General features: G+C 39.1%; 2 protein-coding genes across 3 annotated transcripts; one reads left to right on the top strand and one right to left on the bottom strand.

The window, feature by feature from the left end:
* Positions 1-1218: 1218 nt before the first annotated feature.
* On the top strand, positions 1219-15682 carry enosf1 (enolase superfamily member 1). Its single transcript, XM_062994010.1, has 15 exons — positions 1219-1350; positions 1620-1722; positions 3450-3565; positions 3650-3736; positions 5538-5564; positions 5684-5756; positions 5859-5897; positions 6629-6711; positions 6800-6922; positions 7175-7309; positions 11271-11312; positions 11387-11516; positions 13241-13340; positions 14304-14385; positions 14986-15682. Exons 1-15 carry the CDS (start codon positions 1267-1269, stop codon positions 15082-15084), a joined length of 1323 nt encoding a protein of 440 aa, XP_062850080.1. The 5' UTR covers positions 1219-1266; the 3' UTR covers positions 15085-15682.
* Positions 13036-24820, bottom strand: tyms (thymidylate synthetase). Of its 2 annotated transcripts, XM_062994012.1 has the most exons (8): positions 24544-24820; positions 23384-23457; positions 22330-22504; positions 19928-20029; positions 19483-19658; positions 16274-16345; positions 16035-16188; positions 13036-13329 (listed from the first exon to the last, which is right to left on the bottom strand). In XM_062994012.1, the coding sequence occupies exons 1-7, from the start codon at positions 24758-24760 to the stop codon at positions 16051-16053; spliced, it is 954 nt and encodes a 317-aa protein (XP_062850082.1). In that variant the 5' UTR covers positions 24761-24820; the 3' UTR covers positions 13036-13329; positions 16035-16050. The 2 variants fall into 2 exon arrangements, with proteins under 2 accessions (XP_062850082.1, XP_062850081.1); XM_062994011.1 differs by lacking the exon at positions 13036-13329 and having other exon boundaries at positions 15686-16188.
* Positions 24821-25127: the final 307 nt, after the last annotated feature.

Here is a 25127-nt window from a genome sequence, read left to right as displayed (position 1 = left end):
AAATAAGAAAAAGTTGGGACAGTTTGGAAAATGCAAATAAAATAAAAATACAGTGTTCCTTACCATTACTTTGACTTTTTTTTTTTTTATCCGAGATATTTCATGTTTTGTCTGCTTAACCTTATTTCATTTGTTAATATACCTCTATTCCTCCATTTCAGGCCTGCAAAAACATTTGAATTGAAATGTTTAAAAACAATGTACCTCAAAGAAAGATTGGAAGGGATTTGCATATTTCTCCCTCTACAGTGCATAATATTAATAAATAATCCAAGGAATCGGGAGGAATTTCAGTACGTAAGGGCCAAGGGCGCAAGTCTAAGCTGAACGCTTGTAATCTTCGATCCCTCAGACGGCACTGCATCAAGAACCACCACTCAACAATAGCTGATATAACCACATGGGTGAGGAATTACTTTGGTAAATCTTTGTCAAGCACTACAATACAGAGTTACATGCACAAATGATACTTAAAACTTTATTCTGCAAAAAAGAAGCCTTATGTTAACCATGTCCAGAAGCAGCGTCAACTTCTCTGGGCTCTGAGGCATCTAGGAAGGACCATCACACAGTGGAAATGTGTATTGTGGTCAGTTGAATCAGCTTTCCCTGTCTTTTTTTGGAAAAAATGGATGCCGTGTGCCCCGGACCAAAGACGAAAAAGACTATCCAGACTGTTATCAGCAAGTCCAAAAGCTAGAGCCTGTCATGGTATGGAGCTGTGTCAGTGCAAAGGTTGGCAAAGGTCATTTACACTTCTGTGATGCAGCATTAATGCAGAAAAGTACACTGAGATCTTGGAGCAACTTTTGCTGCCTTCAAGACGTCATCTTTTCCAGGGACGTCCATGCATTTTTCAAGAAGACAATGCAAAACCACATGCTGCACACATTACAAATGCCTGGCTGCAGAAGAAGGGGGTACGGGTACTGGACTGGCCTGCCTGCAGTCCTGACCTGTCCCCAATAGAGAATGTGTGTAAAAATGTGACAACAACCCCGTACTGTTGCACAATTCAGACATGTTACAGCTGTCTTAACCTGCAAGACACGCGTTGACTGATGGGTAAAAATTACTGTCAACTTCCTTAGTAATGATTAATCATTAATAAAGGTTTCATCTTCTTCGGTCAGGCCGCGTTTGCATAGATCACGGTTTAGCCAATCACAGCGATGCAGGGGCGGGACTTGTTCGTAAATTTCACAGGTTACTGAATTGTACACGGTGGAGCGACGGATTGACTACTGTCTACAAACTGACTGCAAAATGCTGAAAGCTAAACTCACCAACCTGAGTGTAACCGATGTGAGGTTTCCTACATCTCTACAGCAGCATGGTTCAGACGCCATGGTGTGTATAAACTACAGCAGTGAGTTAATAACGCTTCTGCAGATTTAGCAAGCGATAGATGTTATTAAGCATATTTCCGCTTTAAATGTCACACAGACTTTATCAGCTACTATTATTAACTACTATTGATCTACTACTATTATTAACTACTATTGATCTACTACTATTAACTACTAAACTGATGCATGGAGAATCGGTTCACTTTGTAACTGGTCTGATACGGAGTAGCAGTGTGTTTGACAGTTCGTGTGTCATGTGACATGTTGTAGCACACTGATCCAGATTACTCTGCTGCATATGTGATGTTGGAGACAGACACCGATCTGAGAGGTTATGGATTAACTTTCACTGTGGGGAGAGGAACTGAGATCGGTGAGATTTATAATGTTCATAATATTTACAATCACTAATACATACACACTGTAGGATTTAATACAACGGGGCTGTTTATAGTGCTGGTATTGCACTGGCTGTTGCCAGTAAAATGGCACCACCTTGTGGTAAAAAAAAAGACAAATAAAATGTACACCTATGGTTAAAGATTTTGATTCGTTATTATTATTTGTAGCAGAGATGTTTACAAGTCACAAAATACGAGTCCAAGTCAAGTCACGAGTCTTTAGGCTAGAGTCCAAGTCAAGTCACGAGTTAATATAATATACACACGTCGCTCATCAAAGTACGCTAGCTCATCAGAGTTGGGGTTTCGAATACATCGTATCGAATCTCAGCTCTGCCTTTCCGACTAGGCTGGGCGGCAGCATGAACAACGATTGGCTCTAACCCAACGAACGGGTTAGAGGGTAAGAAAGTCGGATCATAGGTCCTCATAACTGGTGCGACTGCGGCCCCTGCTGGCTGACTGATGGAGCCTGCACAGGGCTGAGGAATAATGCTGATGGGGGTGTGGCCCTCCATACACAGTGCCCGTCAAGTATATGAACTCGACTCGTGCAGGTGAAAAACACCCTATCTGTACTGACTGTGCGTACCGGAGGTGTCCACAGTCAGCGGTGAAGGGTCGAATCAATATTGCGACTGTATTTTGCCGTTTTACTTAGTGCTTTTACTTTCCTAGGTACCAGTTAAAAGCTTAAACTGATACGTTCATTGCAAAACAAAAGCGCACGATAAATCAGGCACAGCAGCCAAAATCCAAAACACAGCAAAAAATCATAACCACTGCTTACCTTAACTTCTGTACTTCCAGATGCTATTAGATTTATAACCGTGTGTCCCATTAGGAATATAATCCGTTATTTTGTAAATGTGCTTATAATTAAAAACCTCCAAACTTTTCCCGGTTGTGAAGTAAAAGACGAACTCGTTAGAAAGCCAATCAAAAGTTTCATTGACAATCATCTGTGTGACGCTGCAAACTGAATAAATGCAAATAACAGCATTTATTACTAAAAATTTAAATCAGAAGGTCTGATTGGATCAGATAGCGGTCTTTCAACTATTAGCGCCAGTTCTGTCACACGTAAATAATGTTAACACATGCTGACTTTTGTTGTATACAAGTCATTTTTTGCGAGTTACGAGTCGAGTCCAAGTCATTTGAAACGAGTCTGAGTCGAGTCTGAAATTGCTGTGTGTGCAAAAAGGTTTAGTTTTTTTGCTCATGTGAAATTCAATGAATCCATGATAAAGATAAATATCTTGGTATTTTCTCATTTTGGTTGATGTAGTGGGTTTACTTTTGGTAAACTGGTGGTTTTGAGCTTGCTTACCTGGGTCTGCTTCAAGGGGATTTGGACATACAACTAAATCAGAATCATTCGTAGTCCCTATCCATTGACCTTTGCACTTATGAGGGGGGCGAATCAAATATTTCTAAATTTTTAAAGACCCAGTGGCAGTTTAAAATAGATCTATGTGAAATCACAAGAAATCTCCTATATGCCTATAATAACCTATTGATTAGTCCGTCCCGTGTGACTATTTTATGCTCTTCACAATCAAATGCAATGGGACCCCCATCTAGGCCTACTGAGGCCCCCTATTGGGCAACGGCCCCCTGACTGATAAGTGAAATAGGTGAATTTTACTTCACTTTTTCAGGGTCTTCATATAAGCTTAAGTCTCTCTGTCTGTAGTTGTATGTGCTGTGGAGGCCTTGTCGACTTTAGTCATCGGAAAGACGTTGGAAGAGATAGTGAGTGATTTTAGAAGCTTCTACAGAATCCTAACCAGCGATGGCCAAATGAGATGGGTAAGTAACATGACACATAAAAATGTGTAAATGAATGAAGAGGTAGTCAATCATTTTCTGGCTTTATTGTTGACTCAATTACAGATTGGACCTGAGAAGGGAGTCATTCAGCTGGCAACAGCTGCCATCCTTAATGCTATCTGGGATATGTGGGCACGTGCAGAGGGCAAGGTAAAACACATACATGACATTTGCTCACACCTTTCTTAGTTCTGTTAAGCTTATCAGTTTGGACAGAGTGTTGTCAAAAACACTCACTCATAACTGATGGATTTGCTTATACAGTAAAATGGAGCATCAGAACCATGATTACAGCAGACTAGAATAAAATAGAAGTGTGTAATGTGTGGTGGAATAAAAGTGAAACTTTGGTGTGACATTATTCTATAATTAAGGTTTAAACATACTATTTATTGGGCCGCTCAGGTGGCGCAGCGGTAAAAACACACGCTGGAACCAGAGCTGGGATCTCGAATACATCGTATCGAATCTCAGCTCTGCCTGCCGTCTAAGGCTGAGCGGCCACATGAACAACGATTGGCCTGTTGTTCAGATATGGGCAGGACTAAGCCGGATGGGGTCTCTCTCTCATGACTGGTGCAATTACGACTGATGGCTGATTGATGGCGCCTGCACAGAGATGAGAAAAGAGTGCTCTCAGGGTGTGTCTCTCCGTACACAATGCTGAGCTGCACTGCGCTCGTCAAAGTGTAGGTGATAAGATGCATACGGCATGCTGCCCATGTGTCGGAGGGGGCTTCGTTCTCCTCAATCAGAGCGGGGATCGGCATTGGTGGAAAGGAAGCATGATGCAATCGGGCAATTGGACGCGCTAAAAAGGGGAGAAAATGCATAAAGAAAAAAAAAAACATACTATTTATTGCAAAAACAGTAAACCAAAAACAGCTACACCTACAAGACAAATTAAACATATTATAAATTCTGGAGACCCCAAAAATTTGATGCTTGGTTGGCAAATGTTCGGGCTGTAATGCTAATCCACCAACAACAGAGAACTTGGGCTCTCAGATTACATTACATTTACATTTTTGGCATTTAGCAGACGCTTTTCTCCAAAGCGACTTACAGTTGGGACTGTATACACTGCAAGCAATTGAGGGTTAAGGGCCTTGCTCAAGGGCCCAACAGTGGCAACCTGGCACATGTGGGGCTTGAACCAGCGACCTTCCGATTACTAGTCCTGTACCTTAACCACTGAGCTACCACTGCACTACCACTGATTTGAATCTCAGCTGTGCTATCAAACTGGCCAGACATCCAACAGGCACAGTTGGCTGAGGCACAAAGGTCCACTGGGTTTCATTGCCTCTGCAGAATTGTGACCTATGCTGATTGACTGGGAGAATCAACCACTGGCAGGTAAAAAGAATCAGCTGGCTGCTATTCTCATGCTAGGCTGCACCTCTTCTACCTTCTGGGCCAGCATGGAGGTAGAAGAGGAAGAATGTCTTTATTTGTCATATATACATATACATGTGTACAGTATAAAGCTGGGGTCAGAGCGCAGAGTCAGTCATGTATGGCGCCCCTGGAGCAGGGTTAAGTGCCTTGCTCTAGGGCCCAACAGTGGCTGCATAGCAGAGGATGCATTTGAACTGGCAATCTTCCTATTAATAGCCCAAAGTTTTACCCGCTAGGCTACCACTGTTCCAGTGCAAGCAGCAAGGGAATTGCAATGAATTCATTGGAAATTTTTAGATTAGCAGAAAGGCACTTTTTAAGTTTTGTTGACGACTTATTTAAATATTTCATTGGTTAAATGATAACAAAGGCCCCTCAATGGATTGGCATCTTGTCTGGGGTGTGTTGCTGCATTGTGCCCTTTGATTCCGGGGGAAGGCGAACTCTCTGCATAAAAACATAAAATAAAATGAAATAAATTTACTCCACAATGCAGATTTACATTTTCATATACTGCATGAAACTAATGTAATATCTATCATTATTCCAGCCCCTGTGGAAGCTCCTGGTGGACATGGTAAGCTCATAGACCCAGTATATAAACAGAGTTTGCCGTCATCGTGTGCAAACATTGATTTAATGACTGCAAAATACTGGAAATGGTCCAATAACAAGGAAGTATGTTTGTATGCGCAGGACCCGAGACAGCTCATTCGCTGTATAGATTTCAGATACATTACTGATGCTCTGACTGAACAGGAAGCATTAGGTAAGGTCATCATTATTAGCAGTTAATTAGATTATGTTTACTCAGTAATATTTTAACCTACTTGTATGTCTCTCTCTCTCTTTCTATTCTATATGGACATAGATATACTGGAAAAAGCCAAAAAGGGAAAGCAGCAAAGAGGTAAGTGGCTTAACATTTAATATAGATCTGGATATAGCTACAGTTCCATGCAAAAGTTTGAACATCCCTTGACAGAGTTTATGCTTGCAATTGTTAGTGTAACTAAGTTAACACATTTAAACACTATAACAAAATACTGAAAAACTATTTTTCATTTATTATTTTTTAGATTTTGGTGCACATATTCTAATAGTTTGCCATGTGTAACCTTTTGGAAAACTACAACATTAATGTGGCATATTTTTTTGGCAAACTATTAATTAAAATTTACCACATAAGCAGTAATTGCATAACAGTAATTTTAATGTGAAGAATGTTACTTTCTTTTGTAACTTTTTGACCAGGGGGTTCCAAACTCTTGTAACATCCATAATTTTAATGTAAAAACGAAACGTCACACTGAGGATACACACTAAATGCACTGATTTCAAAGCATTTGGATATTGTGTTAAAGTCTAATAGTTTCTCATGGTGTTTTTGCTGTTTGAATGGTGAGGTGTTTGAGACACTGTAGGGCCATGCATGTTAATCCTTAGTTGTAAGATTGGTAGTGTTCTGTCTGTAAGTTATTATTAATAAAAAACAATGTTTATAACACAGTTTTAACCATCATTAAAAACAAGTAGATAAAAGTACTAATACAATGGCCAAAAGTATTTTAATACATGTTTAATTTAATATTTTCCAATGGAAAGTAATACTGATTATAAGACTTAATTTAATCCTTACAGAGGAACAGATGCTAAAGGAAGGGTATCCAGCCTACACCACATCATGTGCCTGGCTAGGATATTCAGATGAACAGCTTACCCAGGTGTGTTTTCAAAAACTGAATAATGAAAATAGCAGCAGAATAAAACTATATGTATAAGGTCACGGTAATTATGCTCGTGTATGTGTAGTTGTGTTCTGCAGCACTAGCTGAAGGATGGACGAAGTTCAAAGTGAAGGTGGGGGCAGACCTGCAGGATGACATTCGCAGATGCAGCCTCATTCGAAAGATGATCGGCCCTGAGAATACTTTGGTAAATTTTAACAACATCTAAACTGCACTAAAGTCAAATGTTTATAAACACAGCCAGCTAATGGCACATAAATGTGTGGTGGGCAAGCTTAATAGACCACTGCGCCACCTGAGCTGAAGCAAATACTTTTTAGTCAAAAATTGTTCTTGTTTGCATGCCATGCAGTGCTAACAGGTCATAGCCAGGAATCTTTCAGAATAAAGTAAAGTCAAAGATAAAACATTGTGTGATCCATCACCTCTCCACTGTTAGATGATCGATGCCAACCAGCGATGGGATGTAAGTGACGCCATTTCTTGGGTAACCAAACTAGCAGAGTTCCGCCCACTGTGGATAGAAGAACCCACATCTCCAGATGACATCCTTGGACATGCTGCCATCTCCAAGGTAGCTACTAACCTGTATTACCTATAAACTTCGTCATAAATATGCCTGAACCATAAGTTTGTTGGTTATCCAAATGCAAAATCATGGGCATGACAGTGGAGTCCACCTTTTTGAGCTACAACAGCCTTCACTCTTCTTTGAATGATTTCCATAATAATTAGTATTGTATTTTGTGAATCTGTAGCCATTTAGTCAAAGGAGGTCAAAAGAGTGAGGTCGGGTACTGATGTTTGATAAGAACGCCCAGTTCGCAACTGGCATTCCAATTCATTTGTAGTGGATTGAGGTCAGGGCCAAACTCATCAAATTATGTCTATACGCACTGCCCTCAGAACCCTCTTTCCAAATCAGAAGACTTCAGATTAGCTTACAAACAGCCCTCAGAATTCAGGATAACAAAAATAATCCAACGTATCAAGCCATCTTCGATGACTCACTTGCTCATCTTTAAGATGCCAGACCCCAGCTTATCAGACCCCTTGGCCTGCGAATTGGCCACATACTGACCACTTTAAATATCCCTGAGGGCCCCACCAAGCCCCCTCTGCCTGCCCCCTGGACTCTGAGAAAACCGAACGTAATACTTAATGTAGCAAAGTCCTCGAAAAAGACTATGTCATCACTTGACTGCCTGTCTTTCTACAACACAATCAGACTCAGTTTCCCAAAACACAGTGTGTGCTGCGTTTTTTTACCAACGGCCACTGTTATAGTATTCGCCTACCTCATCATGCCTCAATATTCACGGCAGAGGCTCATGCACTCCTCTTGGCCATTAGACATATATCTATTAGTCCCCATAACAGATATGTGATTTGCTCTGACTCTAAATCCTGCGTGCAAGCACTTGAGTCCATGAGAACAGATCACAAGAATACAAGAACTGCTTAAACTGGACAAAGAACTATACAGCCGAGGAGTTGCCATACAGCTATACAGCCATTGTCTACTGATGGATTTCCAGTCACTATGGTATAGAAGGAAATGAAAAAGCAGACAGCTTGGCAAAGGAAGCAAGAAACAAAGAGATTGTTTGGAGATACATCCCAAAAACTGATGCTTACCCAGAAATCAAAAACGATTGCAGAATAAAATGGCAAGAAGACTGGTCCACCAATACCCAAAACAAACTGAATGAAATGAAGTAACTCCCAACATCAATATTAAACACAATCGAGATTTCTTAAATAGGCACGACCAGACAATTATAACCAGGTGCCGAATTGATCATACTGCCCTTACCCACCGACACCCCCTGGTTGGAGAGCAGGCACCAACCTGTCAATTCTGTGATACACCCCTAACAACCAAACATATTTTATTACTATGTCCTACAATTTCAGCCATCAGAGACTATTTTTATAGAGTTGAAAATATAAAAGAATTGTTTGAGATTCCTCCAGTTAAAATCCTTAACTTTTTAGAAGTCTTCATATTAAACAACTAATCTGAGCATATAATGTTTTACAGTTCTAATATCTGTCTATGCCATAAAATAGCCAATATGTTGCTGATATGGCAATAAACCCAAACAAACAATAATGATGAAACTGTTAAGGGATGGGGGGGACCGTGAAAGTGAACTAATATAATAACAAAGGAAATAAGGTGTGGAGAATGTGTTTGTGTGCTTTTACTGTTGGGTGTCTGAGGCTGGATTCGAACCAGCAACTCACTGAACCGAAGAGCAGTGCTTTACCACTGCTCCACTGAGGACATGTACAAATGGGAAAAGCACTCGAAAAGGTGGTAGTAAAAAAGGCGGGAAACGGCAAACAAAGGAGACGCCGAATATGGCTTACTCAAACAATGGAAGACTCTAATAAATACTCCTACACAAAATTATCCTCAGCCTTAGGGCTGAAAACATTCCTTTAACTAAAATTTGTTTTCTCAGAAGTAAACATAGACAGTGAGCTGAACCCTTTAAGTTCAGCTCACCCAGAGTTTGTATCTCAGTTAATCTACTTTATTTATTTACTTTTTTTGTTTCAGCTTTCTGTTCTTTTTCTCTCTTTACTTTTACTTGTTTGTTGTAGCTTTCCCTTTCTTTTCCTTTTCTTCTTTTCCTAATAACCATACCGTCTGCCCCTCTACAAAGATGCAGTACTGAGCAATGGTTTGTGTGAGCTTTTATACAGCATCCTGCAGGTGTGTCTGATTGATAGTAATTAGTGCTGGGGCTTCTGGGAACTGGAGCTCTTACTGCGCCGCCCATGCCCCCTGGTGCTGGTGACCGGCGGCGTGGACCGACCCCTTACAAAAACAAAAAGTTCTCTTCCAAAAATCTGAAACAAATTTAGAATAGATTTTATTTAGATTTATGTTAGCAGTGAGTATGGCTGAACACCTGAACCTGAAAAGTAGGGGGTAATAAAATTACCTAATTAGTAGGTATGTAACAATCCCACTCTACCCACGATGCGATACGATTCACGATACTGGGTTCACAATACGATTTTTTTCACTTTTTAAACAAAATGAAATTGAAGACATAAGAAAATTATGACCTTTCCTTTTATTACTTCTGTTTAAAATAAAATACTGTATTTGTGCTTATATTTAATTTATCTAAATAATGAATGCCCTTTTATTTCTGAGATAGGTGCAAACTATGCCGAAAAATGTTGCACGTTATCCTTATTGTGTAAAAAAAATATAGCACCAGTGCCCTCTGCTGTTTAAAGTGAATATCGATTCATCTTAAAATGAATAACCGATTCAAATCGTGGCACATGCGCACCGATTTTTAACTGTTTTCCAGTGCATCGCTACATCCCTACTAATTAGTGCTAATTAACGGTTTATTTATCACTACTTATTCTTTTGGCTGCTCGTTATGTGTCTTCACAGCAGATCATTCGTCTCCATGTTGCACAAACCTGAACATCCTCCTCCGTCACCCCAACAACCTGCATGTTCTTCCTCACTGTATCCATAAACCACCTCTTTAGCCTTCCTCTCCTCAGCATCCCTTTTCTGCACATGCCCAATCCATTTCAATCTCGCCTCCCTGACTTTGTCTCTAAAACATACTACCTGCACTGTCCCTCTAATTAATTCGTTTCTAATCTTGTCCATCCTTGTCACTCCTACTGAGAATCACATCCTCTTCATCTTGGAGGTCACAAGCTCCAAACCATACAACAATGGGTCTGTTCGACAACCTAGTGAGCTATCTTGCAGCTGCCCAAGTAGAGATGATTCTAATAAGTCATCGACTTATAAGTCAGGTTATTCGGACGCGCTACGACAGCGACTACAGTGATTACATCAGTTTTCGCTTACTAAGCTAACACAGCCTCATGCCATTCAAACCAATGAGATGAGGTGGCACAACACACTAGCATGTCAACTAACATCTCCCTCTGTGTACCGAAAACGGTTAAATTGTCACTGATGAGCCCAAATTTGCACATGAATGACACTCGTACATGTTTATACAAATTTAAATTTTGAAAATAACTAGTTCATTGCTCTGCATTCATCTGCCATATTTGTAATTTTTTTGTAAGAAAAGTTGTGCCGCACTGAATGTTGGGATTGCCTTTACTGCTAAGAAAGCATCGGATGCTCCCTCATTATTAAGTCAAAATACCGTTCAAATTTAAGGTATCTTACTAGGCAGCATTTTAAGGCATCTGAGAATTTAAACAGCCTTCTTCTTGGGAGCGTGCATAGGATGACATAAAATGCATCTAAGTAGAAGGCTCACTAGGTTTTCGAACAGACCCGTAGAAGGCCGCATTGCTGTATACTTTTCCTTTCACTCTGGCAGACACCGTTCACTAATCACTCCCGCCACTCTACACCACCCTGCCTAAACTCACCTCTTTACCTCTCTCTATCATGCTCTTCATTACTTTGTACACTCGACCCTAGGTATTTAAACTCATCCACTATCATCTCACCTCCTTGCAGTTTCATATATCACTAACAGTTTGTATCATGTGGGTTGCAGGCTCTTGCACCTTTGGGAATTGGAGTTGCCACAGGAGAACAGGTCTGTAAGCGTGATTTAATTTGTTTACACCGTTTGCATAATTGAGCATGAAACTAATTTGAAATGTGTTGTAGTGCCATAACAGGGTGATGTTTAAGCAGTTTCTGCAGGCCTCAGCTCTGCAGTTTGTTCAGATTGACAGCTGTAGGGTGGGCAGCGTCAACGAGAACCTTGCTATTATGTTAATGGCTGCCAAGTTCAAAGGTAAGCCCTGTATGAACAGCTTAATTATAGTCATTTATTCATTAACATTTCATAACCACTTTATTTTGTTCAGAACAGCACTGGGTCGAGCGGCACAGAAATAACACTGGATACAGGGCAGAAATACAGGGTTGTCAGGGTGCCAATCTCACACTGACTCACCTGCACTTTAGGGCAATTTAGAATGGCAAATCCAAGTTCGGTATTTTTGGAAGTGGGAAAATTCCAATGTACTCCTTGGAATCAGTGGCAAGGTTTGAACCAAGGTGCTGTTCAACACCCACACTACTTGCTGTGCCACCCAGTGTAATTGAACAGCTTGAAAGATGTTTATTCACTCTTCTAGTAGGTTTTGTTGTTAGTTAAACTAGAACTTGGGGCTTTGGAGTAGTTCAACACTAAGTACTGTACTTTTCTTTTAATGATCTATAGTTAAAGCCCCAATAATGCCAAAGCCACCCATATCTGTTCTATTTGATCTGGCTCTCTGGGAAGGATGGCATACCTTTATAATAATGCTGCAGCTCAAAAAGAGGCTGTCTAAGAAGAATCACATGCTAGCTCTCAGTTCCAGGTGGGTAGGTCAGGTTTTTCTTTTAAGTATTGCAAGCAACATTTCTAGTGCTAGTTTAGTTTTAGCTTTAATGATGAGTAGCATGATGGTGCCTCTGGTAGAGTGGGTCTCAAGGACCTGGGTGTCTAACTGTTCAAGGTGGAGTTAAGATGAGGGCTCTGCAGTACTCACCATGCTTGTCAAACCATATCATTAGAGACTTTGTGCAGTCAAGCTGAAACTGTGCCACATTGTTGCTATAGACTTGAACGTGTATAATTTAAGAAAACTGACAGCTGTGGCTGAATCAACCAATCTCAGTAGAAGAGTGAGCACATGATGGATCTTCAAAAAGTTTCCGCACTTTTATATTTTGGTAGGAAAAGGTGAGGGCGGGAGGAGTAGTAATTGGTCATGTCTTGAGAGACAGAGAGACCTTATAGTTCAGATTTAGCGCCATCTGATTTTCACCTTTTTGGACCTCTCAAAGAAGCTTTAAGGGGAAGAAGATTTATGTGATGATGATGTGAAAACAGCGGTGCATCAGTGGCTACACGCTCAACCGAAAACATTTTTTCCTGATGGCTTTAATAAGTTGGTATGACGCTGGGGAAAATGCATCACAAAGGAAGGTGACTAGAAAATTGATGTAATTTGTTTTTAAAATTCTTAATAAATAGAGTTTAGAAAATGTGGAAACATAGTGGACATAGTGGGTATTACTTCTTAGCTACAATGAGGTTAACCATTAACAGCAACATGCCCTGGATACAAGCACACTTAGGATTAGAGAAACATTTTGACATTTGACATTGTACCACCATGTGACGGTTGTTTCGGCACTAGCAGTGTCTATAGCTAGCCATTATTAATTTGGTGAATCTTGAAGCACCGCTTGATGTATGAATGCAATGAAGTACAGTATCTGTGTAGTTTACATAAATTGTTTAATTAACACAAGATAAACATGTTTTAAAAATGTGAATAACTGAAATAAGATTTACAGATTATAAACAATTACAGATTATAAAAAAAATATTTTTATTATTATTATTTCCATAAATGTAGCATATTTTGGTCTGGCGGTACCACTTACTGGAGCTTCTGTGGAGCTTAGAGGTATAAACTATTATTTCAAGAATTTTATATATATAACAGTTTTTGTTTGCAGTTCCAGTGTGTCCTCATGCTGGTGGAGTGGGACTCTGTGAGCTTGTTCAGCATCTCATTCTGTTTGACTACATCTGTTTGTCAGCCAGTCTGGATAACAGGTGAGAAATTAGGTTTGATGGATCCAGGGACTCAAAAATACTAGGTGTCAATAATGTCTGTGTAGACACCCAACCAGCCAATAGCATCGCTGTGGTGGTGGTGGGCTAGCGCCATGCAAGCACCAGAATAAATGTGAGTTTTAGTTTTTTAGATAAAACACATATGATGTTGTTTGAAGACATCCATATGGAATGACGTTATTTTAGTCTTCTGCCTACTTATCATATACTCATAAAAGCAATCATTATCATGGAATATTTGTGGTTGACTCAAGAGACTAGTGATTGCCCAATACACATTTACAGCATTCATCCAAAGTGACGTACATATAAACGACATACAATATATACAATATGCAGTTGGGGGGTTGAGGGCCTTGCTCAGGGGCCCACCAGTGGCAACCTGGCAGTGATGTGGCTTCAACCCATGATTTTCCTATCTCAATACCTTAACCCCTAAGCTACCCCTAAAGCTGTTCAGCAGGCAAGTATAAATAAAACACTGTTTGTTCATGCCCAGGCTAGTGATTTGTTCTCAAGACTAGTTTCCAAACAAGGTAAAGGTGCTTGCATATCCTGACTTGAATCCCTTTAAAAATAAATACAGGATTTTAAAATCTTGGGATTATTGAAGTGGCTTTGCTGAGAGGTACAGGAGAAAAGGTAACCACATGGTTGTAAACAGCTAATTATCTCTTCACCATAGATGGCTTAATTTGTAGTTTTCAATAACAACTTGGCGACAAAATACTAATACTAACTATATTAATTTGTGGTATCTACACATTATTTTACAACACGTTTTAAAATATTCATATTTCGTTCATAACTCAAATTGAATGTGAAAATGTGTGTATGTAAATCTGAAATATACAATTTTAAATGGCAAAAATACACATGAACACTGGGACTTACAGTATATGTGCATGAGCATAAATTCATACGCTTCTTATTCTGTGCTAGGATGTGTGAATATGTGGACCACCTTCATGAACATTTTAAAAGTCCCACTATAATCAGGAATGCCCACTATATGCCTCCTAAGGTGAGTCCTTTAAATCATTTTTTAAAAACATGTAACCTAATAATCAAATTTTGTACTATTTTTTTTTACGCCAAGAATGTCTAACAATTGCAATCAGAAATATTGAACCCCCCAAAGAAAGTAAGGATGTATAAATAAACTTTTATGCAGAACTAAGTCTTTATCATTTAATTGAATGAATACAGTGACAGTTATTCAACCCTTACATAATACTGCTGATCTTAAAATTTACTGCTAGTCTGTATGACCTAAAGTTTGATTACAACATGATTAAACCACTGGGACCTCAATAACCACCCTTGTTTTTTGTTTTTTTTCAATTGTGATGTGTTACATTAACATCTAAAGTTGTATTCAAGATGTGTTGCTCTTGCAGAAGCTAAGGGATGGTCACGAAAAGGGCAATTGGTATAAGATTTAAGACCTGCAGTTGATTTGCCATTGAAAATCTTAGTATTTTTAAAAATAAATTTAAACCAGAGTGCATCAAAAATATGTGATTATAAACTTTCTAGTTAAGTTACAGTGGGTTTTTAGACTAAGGGTATGTGACTTCATTTCAAACATATTAATAAAAATACTGGCATTTTCTCCTTTAAGGATCCTGGATTCTCTTCTGAGATGCTAGACACATCGGTGCAGAAACACCAGTTTCCACATGGTGAAGTGTGGAAAAACATTCTTAAGCAGAAATCTTAAACGCTTATGCACTGAGGAACTGCTGCTTAACAATCATAACTTAATCAAAACCTTCGAATCATCTTAATAGGGGACTACATTTTGTAGTAGGGTTGCCAATCATCCAGTGTCAGTTGACAAATTGCTACCAGCACAAAATCCCATCCAAAAAGAACTTTATGTACCTGTTGTACCAGGTTCAATTTGATTTGTAGGGGTTTTTTGAACCAGTGTTGAACCAATGTCTTATACTGTATAATACTAATTATGCAAGGATTTTGTCATAAAGGGTGATCATTCCTGAGAAACAAACCAAATCTATGAATCAAAAATGTGTCTATTGCACTTGAAGTGGAAACGTTTTGTTAAAAACAAAACCATTTTACAGATGTACTTGATTACAAGAATATCTGCACTTTTTATTAACACTACTACTTGTTTTTGGTATTTAAAAATCAAATTACAGTATTTATATAATACTGTATAATTAACCAGTTTACATTGCTTAATTTACACAAATCCAAATACATTTATACTTAACCCTGTGTAGATCACTTTTTCCCCTCAGAATCCCACATTCATTTATTACCACCTTACTTTTTCAAGTTACAGTATAAAGATGTTTTGGATATAAAGTGTTTATTTTAAATACAAATTCTACACAAAGAAAACTGACAAAAGCTTTTACATTAAACACACTTTCACATACATGGCCAAATGAACAGTAACAGGAAGTTGCCGATCCCCCTTCTCCTAGCAGCTGTGTAAGGCCGCACTTTTTGTAAGTGCTTTTGGAGTGTGTAAAATTTTCTCTTAATTACAGTTGATTGTATAAACCAGTTAGGCTCAATAAAAAAGATAGGTCTACATACTTTTGACCATACAGTGCATATCCCAAACCAGTAAAACCAGTAAATCCAATAAAACAAAGTCTTAGAAAAGCATCTACATGGAAGTACTTTCACATTTACCAAGAGTTTGTAGTGTTTAAACAGCCATCTGCATCTTGATGGTGGGGTAGGGATCATAGTCACAAATCTCAAAATCCTCAGCTCTGAAGTCATCAATGCGTTCCACAGTGCGAAGGATCTTCAGTTTAGGGAAAGGACGAGGTTCTCTCTGAAGCTGTTGGGGGGAAAAAGGAAAATGTGAAGATACACCAAAACTTAGTCACCTTATGTGTGGACACATTTTCAATACCACAACATACCTGCACTCTTAAAGGCTCAACGTGATTGAGGTAAATGTGGGCATCACCTAGAGTATGTACAAAATCTCCAGGCTGTAAAGACACAAAATGACCAGCAAATAAAAATCTGACAGACATAATTTGTAATTACAGATTACTGTTATGATGATGATAGATAAAAAGGCTGCATTCCAAAGCTCACTCGCTTTTAAATATTATGCACTAAATATTGCACCACTGTGTTGGTGTAACAGCTGACCCCTCCTCCCCAAACCTTCAAGGTGTGTGACTGAATTAGTTGTTCTGCTGAAAGTAGAACTGCTTCATTCAGCAAAACAAGTCATATACAGTGCCTTGCAAAAGTATTCGGCCCCCTTGAACTTTTCAACCTTTTGCCACATTTCAGGCTTCAAACATAACGATATGAAATTGTAATTTTTTGTGAAGAATCAACAACAAGTGGGACACAATCGTGAAGTGGAACGAAATTTATTGGATATTTTAAACTTTTTTTAGAAATAAAAAACTAAAAAGTGGGGCGTGCAATATTATTCGGCCCCTTTACTTTCAGTGCAGCAAACTCACTCCAGAAGTTCAGTGAGGATCTCTGAATGATCCAATGTTGACCTAAATGACTGATGGTGATAAATAGAATCCACCTGTGTGTAATCAAGTCTCCGTATAAATGCACCTGCTCTGTGATAGTCTCAGAGTTCTGTTTAAAGCGCAGAGAGCATCATGAAGACCAAGGAACACACCAGGCAGGTCCGAGATACTGTTGTGGAGAAGTTTAAAGCCGGATTTGGATACAAAAAGATTTCCCAAGCTTTAAACATCTCAAGGAGCACTGTGCAAGCGATCATATTGAAATGGAAGGAGTATCAGACCACTGCAAATCTACCAAGACCCAGCCGTCCCTCTAAACTTTCAGCTCAAACAAGGAGAAGACTGATCAGAGATGCAGCCAAGAGGCCCATGATCACTCTGAATGAACTGCAGAGATCTACAGCTGAGGTGGGAGACTCTGTCCATAGGACACAATCAGTCGTACACTGCACAAATCTGGCCTTTATGGAAGAGTGGCAAGAAGAAAGACATTTCTCAAAGATATCTATAAAAAGTCACCTGGGAGACACACCAAACATGTGGAAGAAGGTGCTCTGGTCAGATGAAACCAAAATCGAACTTTTTGGCCACAATGCAAAACGTTATGTTTGGCGTAAAAGCAACACAGCTCATCACCCTGAACACACCATCCCCACTGTCAAACATGGTGGTGGCAGCATCATGGTTTGGGCTTGCTTTTCTTCAGCAGGGACAGGGAAGATGGTTAAAATTGATGGGAAGATGGATGGAGCCAAATACAGGACCATTCCGCTACAAATGGCGCTACAAAGTATTAACGCAAGGGGGCTGAATAATATTGCACGCCCCACTTTTCAGTTTTTTATTTCTAAAAAAAGTTTAAAATATCCAATAAATTTCGTTCCACTTCACGATTGTGTCCCGCTTGTTGTTGATTCTTCACAAAAAATTACAATTTCATATCGTTATGTTTGAAGCCTGAAATGTGGCAAAAGGTTGAAAAGTTCAAGGGGGCCGAATACTTTTGCAAGGCACTGTATAAACATGCATGTAATAAACCTACACTAACTGAGCTAGTAAAGCCCCAGTGAGAGTGAATAAGGACATACAATTAGAATGAACGGGTCGCTTTAGATACAGATCCATTTCATTTTTAAACCATGGGTGAATGAACGCAGTGTTGGTTTTGGCTAGCTTTTTTAAATCATAAAACACTGTTACAGTATCCAGGGTTCATGTGAAAAAGCAAATGCTTTGACTGTTTTTTTAGCATCATTGTACCAGTTTTACATTATTAATTAATACATTGATTTAGCATTTTAACAATATATATAATGTTTATATTTATTTGTTTGAGTAAATGGACTTAGCAAAGGTTTTTATGTAAAAAGTCGGGTGAATTAGGAAAACTATATTACCAGATCCATTAGAAAACATAAAACTGGTGCCGCTCAGGTGGCGCAGCGGTAAAGTACGCTAGCGCACCAGAGTTGGGTTTCTAGATACATCGTATCGAAACTCAGCTCTACCTTTCCGACTGGGTTGGGCGGCAGTATGAACGACATTTGGCTGACGGCACCTGCACAGGGCTGAGGAATAACATTCAGGGTGTGACCCTCCGTGCGCAGTGTCTCTCGGTGTATGAACTCGGCTCGTGCAGGTGAAAAATGCAGGCTGTACTGATTGCGTGCCAGAGGGGGCGCAAGTCAGTTGAGTGGCGTCCTCAGTCAGCGGCAAAAGGGTCGAATCAGTATAGCGGACACAATCAGGGTAATTGGACATGACTAGAATAGGGATAAAAGTTGGGGGAAAAAAGTGGGAAAAAATAGATAATAAAAAAAAAAAAGAAAACATAAAACTGTAGTACTTTCTTCTAAATGTAAATTGAAATCCTTACTTTACATCAACTCTTGTTTTTTAGTTGGTGAGGGGCACTTGTCTCGAAAGGGAAAATGGATGGTCATTGTATTTATAATTTTCAGTTAGATTATAACCCAACACTAATATTGATATAGCCATCTTCATAGTAACCAAGCAACTGTGCAAGCAAGATTATAGAAAAGGACCAGTTGTGGCAGAAATTAAGATATTTAGGGTCCTATATTTATGTGAATAAACTTTGGCAGTCAAAGTCTAAGGAATTCATATCTTTAAAAGAGCAAAGGAGGCACTCAGATGGCACAGTGGTGTCATTCACTAGCACACCTCTACAGAGTGCTCAAACTAGTCTAGTTTGAATCTATTAAATCTTTCAGCAGAACCACCGATCTGGCCAGGTGTCCACACAAACACAATTAGTCGTGTTTGAAGAAGGGAATGCCGCTGCAATATGCGATGTGGTGATCTGGCTCGCCTTGATCGGATCAGGAGTTGTGCAAGCAACAACAAATTCACAATAAAAAATTGGAAAAGACTTGATTGGGACATACAAAACAGATGCAAGCAAATCGAATCGGAAAGTCTTAAATCTGTTTTGTATTTGTCATTTAAGGTCCACAGGACAGGATCAATGTTATTTGAGAAAAAATATTGGATGTCTGGTTACTTTTCTCATGCAAGTAATTAAACATTTGTATTGACAGTACAGTTCACAGTAGTTAAAATAAATTTAGCCTCAAATAATAAGGAAGCAAAACTCAGCTTACCTTAAGTCCTGTGATATGAGCGATCATGTACGTGAGTAAGGCATAGCTGGCGATGTTAAATGGCACCCCAAGACCGATGTCTCCTGATCGCTGGTATAACTGGCATGATAGCTCACCCTCAGAGACATAAAACTGGCACAAAGCATGGCAGGGTGGTAGAGCCATCAGGGGCATATCTGAGAGGACAGAGAGGTTTGTTTTAAGTGTACTCTACTACAATCAAACTACACATGAATAAGAAAGAAACAGTTTCAAGCAAAATTCACTGTCTGAATAAGATGTGCCCAAAATCTCCTCCAGTTACTGGTTAGTAAAGATGTGTGACTATGTGTAGGTGGGCTATAACTTATGTTTGTTTGTTGTTTAACGATTTGTTAGCAGCAATAAGCTATTAAGTGTCAAGTGTGAGCAGTCAGTCTTTGTTGAGCACTGCATGAGTCTGTACCTTTAGGGTTCCAAGCACACATAATAATCCTCCTGTCCTCAGGATTAGACTTGATGGTGTCGATGACTTTCTGCAGCTGATCAACACCCTGGTTAGAGTAATCTGTAAATCAGAGAGTTCATTAGAGCTAGAATTTCTAAATGCATGCATGTGCACATACACAAGACAAATCAATTAAAGCTATTAATATTTTATAAAACGCAATAGTCCACAGTTTTACTAGTGGAATTTTTGCCCATTCCTGCTTGATACAGACGTTCAGCTGCACAACAGGACAAGATCACTGTTGTCTTGATTCTTCCCATTATGATACATGTTCAATAAGAGACAGATCTAAACAGCAGGCAAGCCAGTCAAGCACACACACACTGTCTTTAAAGTCATGCTGTTGTAGCATGTGCAGAATAAGGCTCAGCATTGTCTTTCTAAAATAACCATGGACAGCCTGGAAAAAGAGGTCTTACTAAATTTTCAGTATATGCCTCTGCATCAGTAGTACCTATTTAAGTACATTTACAAGTCACCCATGCTGTGGGCACTGATGCAGCTCCATACTGTAAGAGATGTTAGCTTTTCGCACCTTTTCATCTTTGGCATGGAGACATCACTGTCTATTTTTCTTAAAAACAAGCTGAAACTGAAACACATTGCCACTGTCTTACAGTCCATCTAAGATGAGCTCGGGCTCAGGGAACTGATGTATGGTTTTCTCTTTAATTAACCAAATTTCAGGTTGCATTTCATGATGCAGTGGTGGACTGTGATAAGTGACAACAGTATATAAAGTACTTCAGACTATAATTAGAAGTATCAGTAGCATGACAGTGTCTTATGCAGTGCTGTCTGAGAACTTAAAGATCACACACATTCAGCAGTGGTTTCCAGCCTTGCCTTACAAAGACTGAGATTTCTCTGGATGCCCTAAATTTATTTTTCCAATATTATGTCTGGTGGATGGTAAAACACCTCAGTTATTTGCAATCTTGTGTTGAAATTTGACATTTGCAAGCATCCTTCATCATGGTACTTTGTTATAATGTTATAATCAAAATGTTATAATTTGATGTCCTAATTTTTCTGGAAGTGGGGTTTATATACTGCAGCAGACATTAGGTATACATAGTGCTGGACAATAATTCGATATCGATATATATCGCGATAGAAAATGTTTCAATAACGGTGATATGATTTTTAAACAAATTCGATCGATATGCATTACGTCAGTGCGCTTTGCCCGTGTTACTTTTTTGCGGAAGCATTTCTGTACGCAGGTTCCCACAGGGACGTAATTCAACAGCGCACCTCAAGCAAGTAGTTCTCCATCAAAACAGTGCAGTAACACACTCAACATGAACGTCAACCACCAACACAATTACAGAAGAAGTACTACTACTACTGAGTACTAATACCAGTTATTAATATTACTTCTTATTAGTTGTGGCGCGCTACGAATAAAGGCACCAACGGGATATTCGCGTTCCACTGTTGCCAGATTGGGCTGTTTTCCTCCTAATTGGGAGGTTTTTAAAAAAAAAACTATTTAATAGCATTTAAATAACACTTCTACTGAAAATAGAATATTCAGTTTTAAGAAGCCCCAGCATTGTAGAAGGCTATTAAAAGTAAAGTCCATTTTCAATGCTGATTTGGCTTAATAGTGTTGGTCAGAATGTATCATATTCTTGAAAGAAAATTAACATTTGTTTTCCATGCATTCACACTGGCATGTTCTGGGGTTCAAATGAGTCTCATCAGTACACACAAGTTTGCAATCAAATGATCAAGTATTGCAAAGGAATATCTTTGAAATTCTGTTAAGGTTATAGGCTATATTTTAGTTTTTCACAGGGAAAATGAGAAAAAATAAAAAGCTTATTATGCTAGGCTTGATGTAATTCTACATGGTACTCACTGCCTGTATAGGTAAACAAGTGAGTGACCAAAACATTACTAGATCAACAGCCACTAGCCATATACAAAAATAAGGTATCAGACAGTTTCTGTGCCACCCCTGTGTGAGCAATGGTCTCAGTCTGGCCATCCCTATGAAAACTGTCTGGCTTTGCCACTGTCCACAGTTGAAAAAGAAGCAGATGAAATAGCTGATAAGAGAGGAAGGACTGATTCAGTCGTGTATTCAGCTTGTATTTCTTGCCAGAATCCAGAAAAGAGGTTTGCAGGTACAGCCATCCAATGTTGGTGTTTTTGGCAGTTTTTCTGACATTTGTGTTATTCATATCGATATCGGAATTATATCGTATCGACCGAAATTAGGAGTTATATCGTGATATAAATTTTAGCCATATCGTCCAGCCCTAGGTATAGTGTTACTCTTACTTTCATGCCAGTTGACAATTTTAATAAATAAAACCTTAATTTATCTGTAGAACTAACAGACCTACCAGTATGCATGTCTTTGTACTCTGCACCAAAGTGTCTCCACTGGAAGCCATACACAGGGCCCAAATCGCCTTCCTCACGCTCAGTAAAACCATTTTTATCAAGGAACTCCCGAGAGCCATTTGCATCCCAAATCTTCACCCCCTTTTCTGACAACTCTTTGGCATTCGTTGAACCCTACAAGTTGGAGAAATGTTTTTTTTTTATTTATTAGGATTTTAACGTCATGTTTTACACTCTTTGGTTACATTCATGACAGACACACGGTAGTTACTCGTTACACAAGGTTCATCACTTCTCAAGGTTATATCGAACACAGTCATGGACAATTTAGTATCTCCAGTTCACCTCACTTGCATGTTTTTGGACTGTGGGAGGAAACCGGAGCACCCGGGGGAAACCCACGCAGGCACGGGAAGAACATGCAAACTCCACACAGAAAGGACCCAGACCGCCCCACTTGTGGATCGAACCCAGGACCTTCTTGCTGTGAGGCGACAGTGCTAACCACTTAGCCACCGTGCCGCCCTGGAGAAATGTTAAAAAGCTGAAGAACAATCCTACTGCTAAATTTACCTAAACACACACATTCAGTTAAGCATACAAACAATGTAAATACTTTTTAGTAGGTACATTTCCATTTATTTGAATGATTCTTAATGAACCTCTTATATCAGGTTCATTAAAAACCATTCAAATCCCCTTTGCACTAGCAGTTTAGCTCTAATGCAAATATGTGTTAACAATGTGTTTACAATTGTTTGTAAAGAGAATGCATGCTTTTTTATAGTTTTTTTTATAACCACCACTAGTGCACTGATTTCGTTGTACAACACTACATTCAGAAACATTTTGTATTTGGGTGACATGAGTCCAATATGCATTTTTGTCTTTATAAATAACAAATTTCACTCATTCCTTTATCTATTTGTGCTTTTTATTTGCTCTATTTGTTTTTTTTCTTATGATACACTTGCTTTAATTACATTGTTTTAATTGTTTCATTGTGCAATTGTTACAACAACAAATACTGAAACTTTTATAATAGTTACTTACCTTTATGAACCACAGCAGCTCCTCCAAAATGCCCTTCCAGAAAACTCGTTTTGTCGTTAGTATAGGAAACTGATCTAAATTCAGAAAATAAGAATCTTAGCTTGGGAAAGAGTTCAAACAAGGTAAAAGCAAAGTCAGAAAACATAATTACTTTGTATATACACATACACTCACTAAGCACTTTGTTAGGAACACTATACTAACACTGAGTAGTAATACTTAATGCTCTAAAAATAGCCCTTTACACCGATCAGCCATAACATTAAAACCACCTTTTTGTTTCTACACTCACTGTCCATATAGAAGAACTTTGTAGTTCTACAATTACTGACTGTAGTCCATCTGTTTCTTGACATAGTTTATTCAACGGTCAGGTCCCCCCCACAGGACCACCACAGAGCAGGTATTATTTGGGTGGTGGATCATTCTCAGCACTGCAGTGACAATGACATGGTGGTGGTGTGTTAGTGTGTGTTGTGCTGGTATTAGTGGATCAGACACAGCTGTGCTGCTGGAGCTTTTAAACACTGTGTCCAGTCACTGTCCACTATATTAGACACTCCTACCAAGTTGGTCCACCTTGTAGATGTAAAGTCAGAGACGATCGCTCATCTATTGCTGCTGTTTGAGTTGGTCATCTTTGAGACCTTCATCAGTGGTTACAGGACGCTGCCCACAGGGCGCTGTTTTTGGTTGGTGGACTATTCTCAGTCCAGCAGTGACAGTGAGGTGTTTAAAAACTCCATCAGCATTGCTGTGTCTTATCCACTCATACCAGCACAACACACACTAACACACCACCACCATGTCAGTGTCACTGCAGTGCTGAGAATGATCCACCACCTAAATAATACCTGCTCTGTAGTGGTCCTGACCATTGAAGAACAGCATAAAAGGGGGCTAAAAAAGCATGTAGAGAAACAGATGGACTACAGTTAGTAATTGTAGAACTACAAAGTGCGTCTATATGGTAAGTGGAGCTGATAAAATGAGGTGGAGGTGGTTTTAATGTTATGGCTGATCGGTGTAAGTTGGCCATAGTTTATGTTACTTTTTTTCTCAAAGTAAATTACAGTTATCTTACAGGAATTAATAATCTGTATACATTGATAATGTGTAATGAAACATAAATAAATAAAATGTGTGTGAATGTAGCAGACCTCGGAGGCTGTATCTGGCCTGTGAACCGAACACAGAAATCACTCCTGTTCCTGTCCGGTCTCCTTTCTTCACGCCATTCTGCAGAATGTATTTAATCTGGTTCAGATAACCGCGTTCATCACAGAACAGAGAGAAACCAGCTACGTCCTCCTGAACCTTCTTCTCCTCTGGTGCACCATTCGCTTCAGTAGTGTGTATTTCTGAAGTGGCCGGCATTTTATCAGTAAATAAATAAGAAAACAATTGCGAGAGATAAGTTGGAGTGCAGCTTGTTATTCAACGTTCCCGGGTTTTTTAGTGCGGGAGCAGGCATCCACCAATCACTTTCTCTGTTTCAGTCATGTGCTGCTGCATGACTTCATATAAAAACAGGAAACTCAAACGCATACATACATAAAACGATGAATATGTTAATGTTTTATAAATGTAACACTTTCCCTATATAAGACACCAATATTATGAGTTATTTATGTGATATACTTTCTCAAAGCGGTAATTTATTGTTGCACTGTAAATTCTTTCCTTAATTCTAAGTACTTAATAAACAACGATCATCCATAACATTATGACCACTTTGTTTCTA

The sequence above is a fragment of the Trichomycterus rosablanca genome, chromosome 4 (genome assembly GCF_030014385.1).
Source record: "Trichomycterus rosablanca isolate fTriRos1 chromosome 4, fTriRos1.hap1, whole genome shotgun sequence".
Classification (NCBI taxonomy): domain Eukaryota; kingdom Metazoa; phylum Chordata; class Actinopteri; order Siluriformes; family Trichomycteridae; genus Trichomycterus; species Trichomycterus rosablanca.
This window is presented reverse-complemented; position numbering and strand designations above follow the sequence as displayed.

What these genes read in the sequence shown, in the direction of transcription:
- enosf1 (XM_062994010.1), top strand. Translation starts at nt 1,267, where the DNA reads ATGCTGAAAGCTAAACTCACCAACCTGAGTGTAACCGATGTGAGGTTT. An exon ending in GCGATGGCCAAATGAGATGG is followed by an intron (nt 3,566 to 3,649) that starts GTAAGTAACATG and finishes ACTCAATTACAG; the next exon opens with ATTGGACCTGAGAAGGGAGT. An exon ending in GGGCACGTGCAGAGGGCAAG is followed by an intron (nt 3,737 to 5,537) that starts GTAAAACACATA and finishes TCATTATTCCAG; the next exon opens with CCCCTGTGGAAGCTCCTGGT.
- tyms (XM_062994012.1), bottom strand. Translation starts at nt 24,760, where the DNA reads ATGCCGGCCACTTCAGAAATACACACTACTGAAGCGAATGGTGCACCA. An exon ending in GTACAAAGACATGCATACTG is followed by an intron (nt 20,030 to 22,329) that starts GTAGGTCTGTTA and finishes TCTGATTTACAG; the next exon opens with ATTACTCTAACCAGGGTGTT. An exon ending in CTCATATCACAGGACTTAAG is followed by an intron (nt 16,346 to 19,482) that starts GTAAGCTGAGTT and finishes GTGTCTTTACAG; the next exon opens with CCTGGAGATTTTGTACATAC.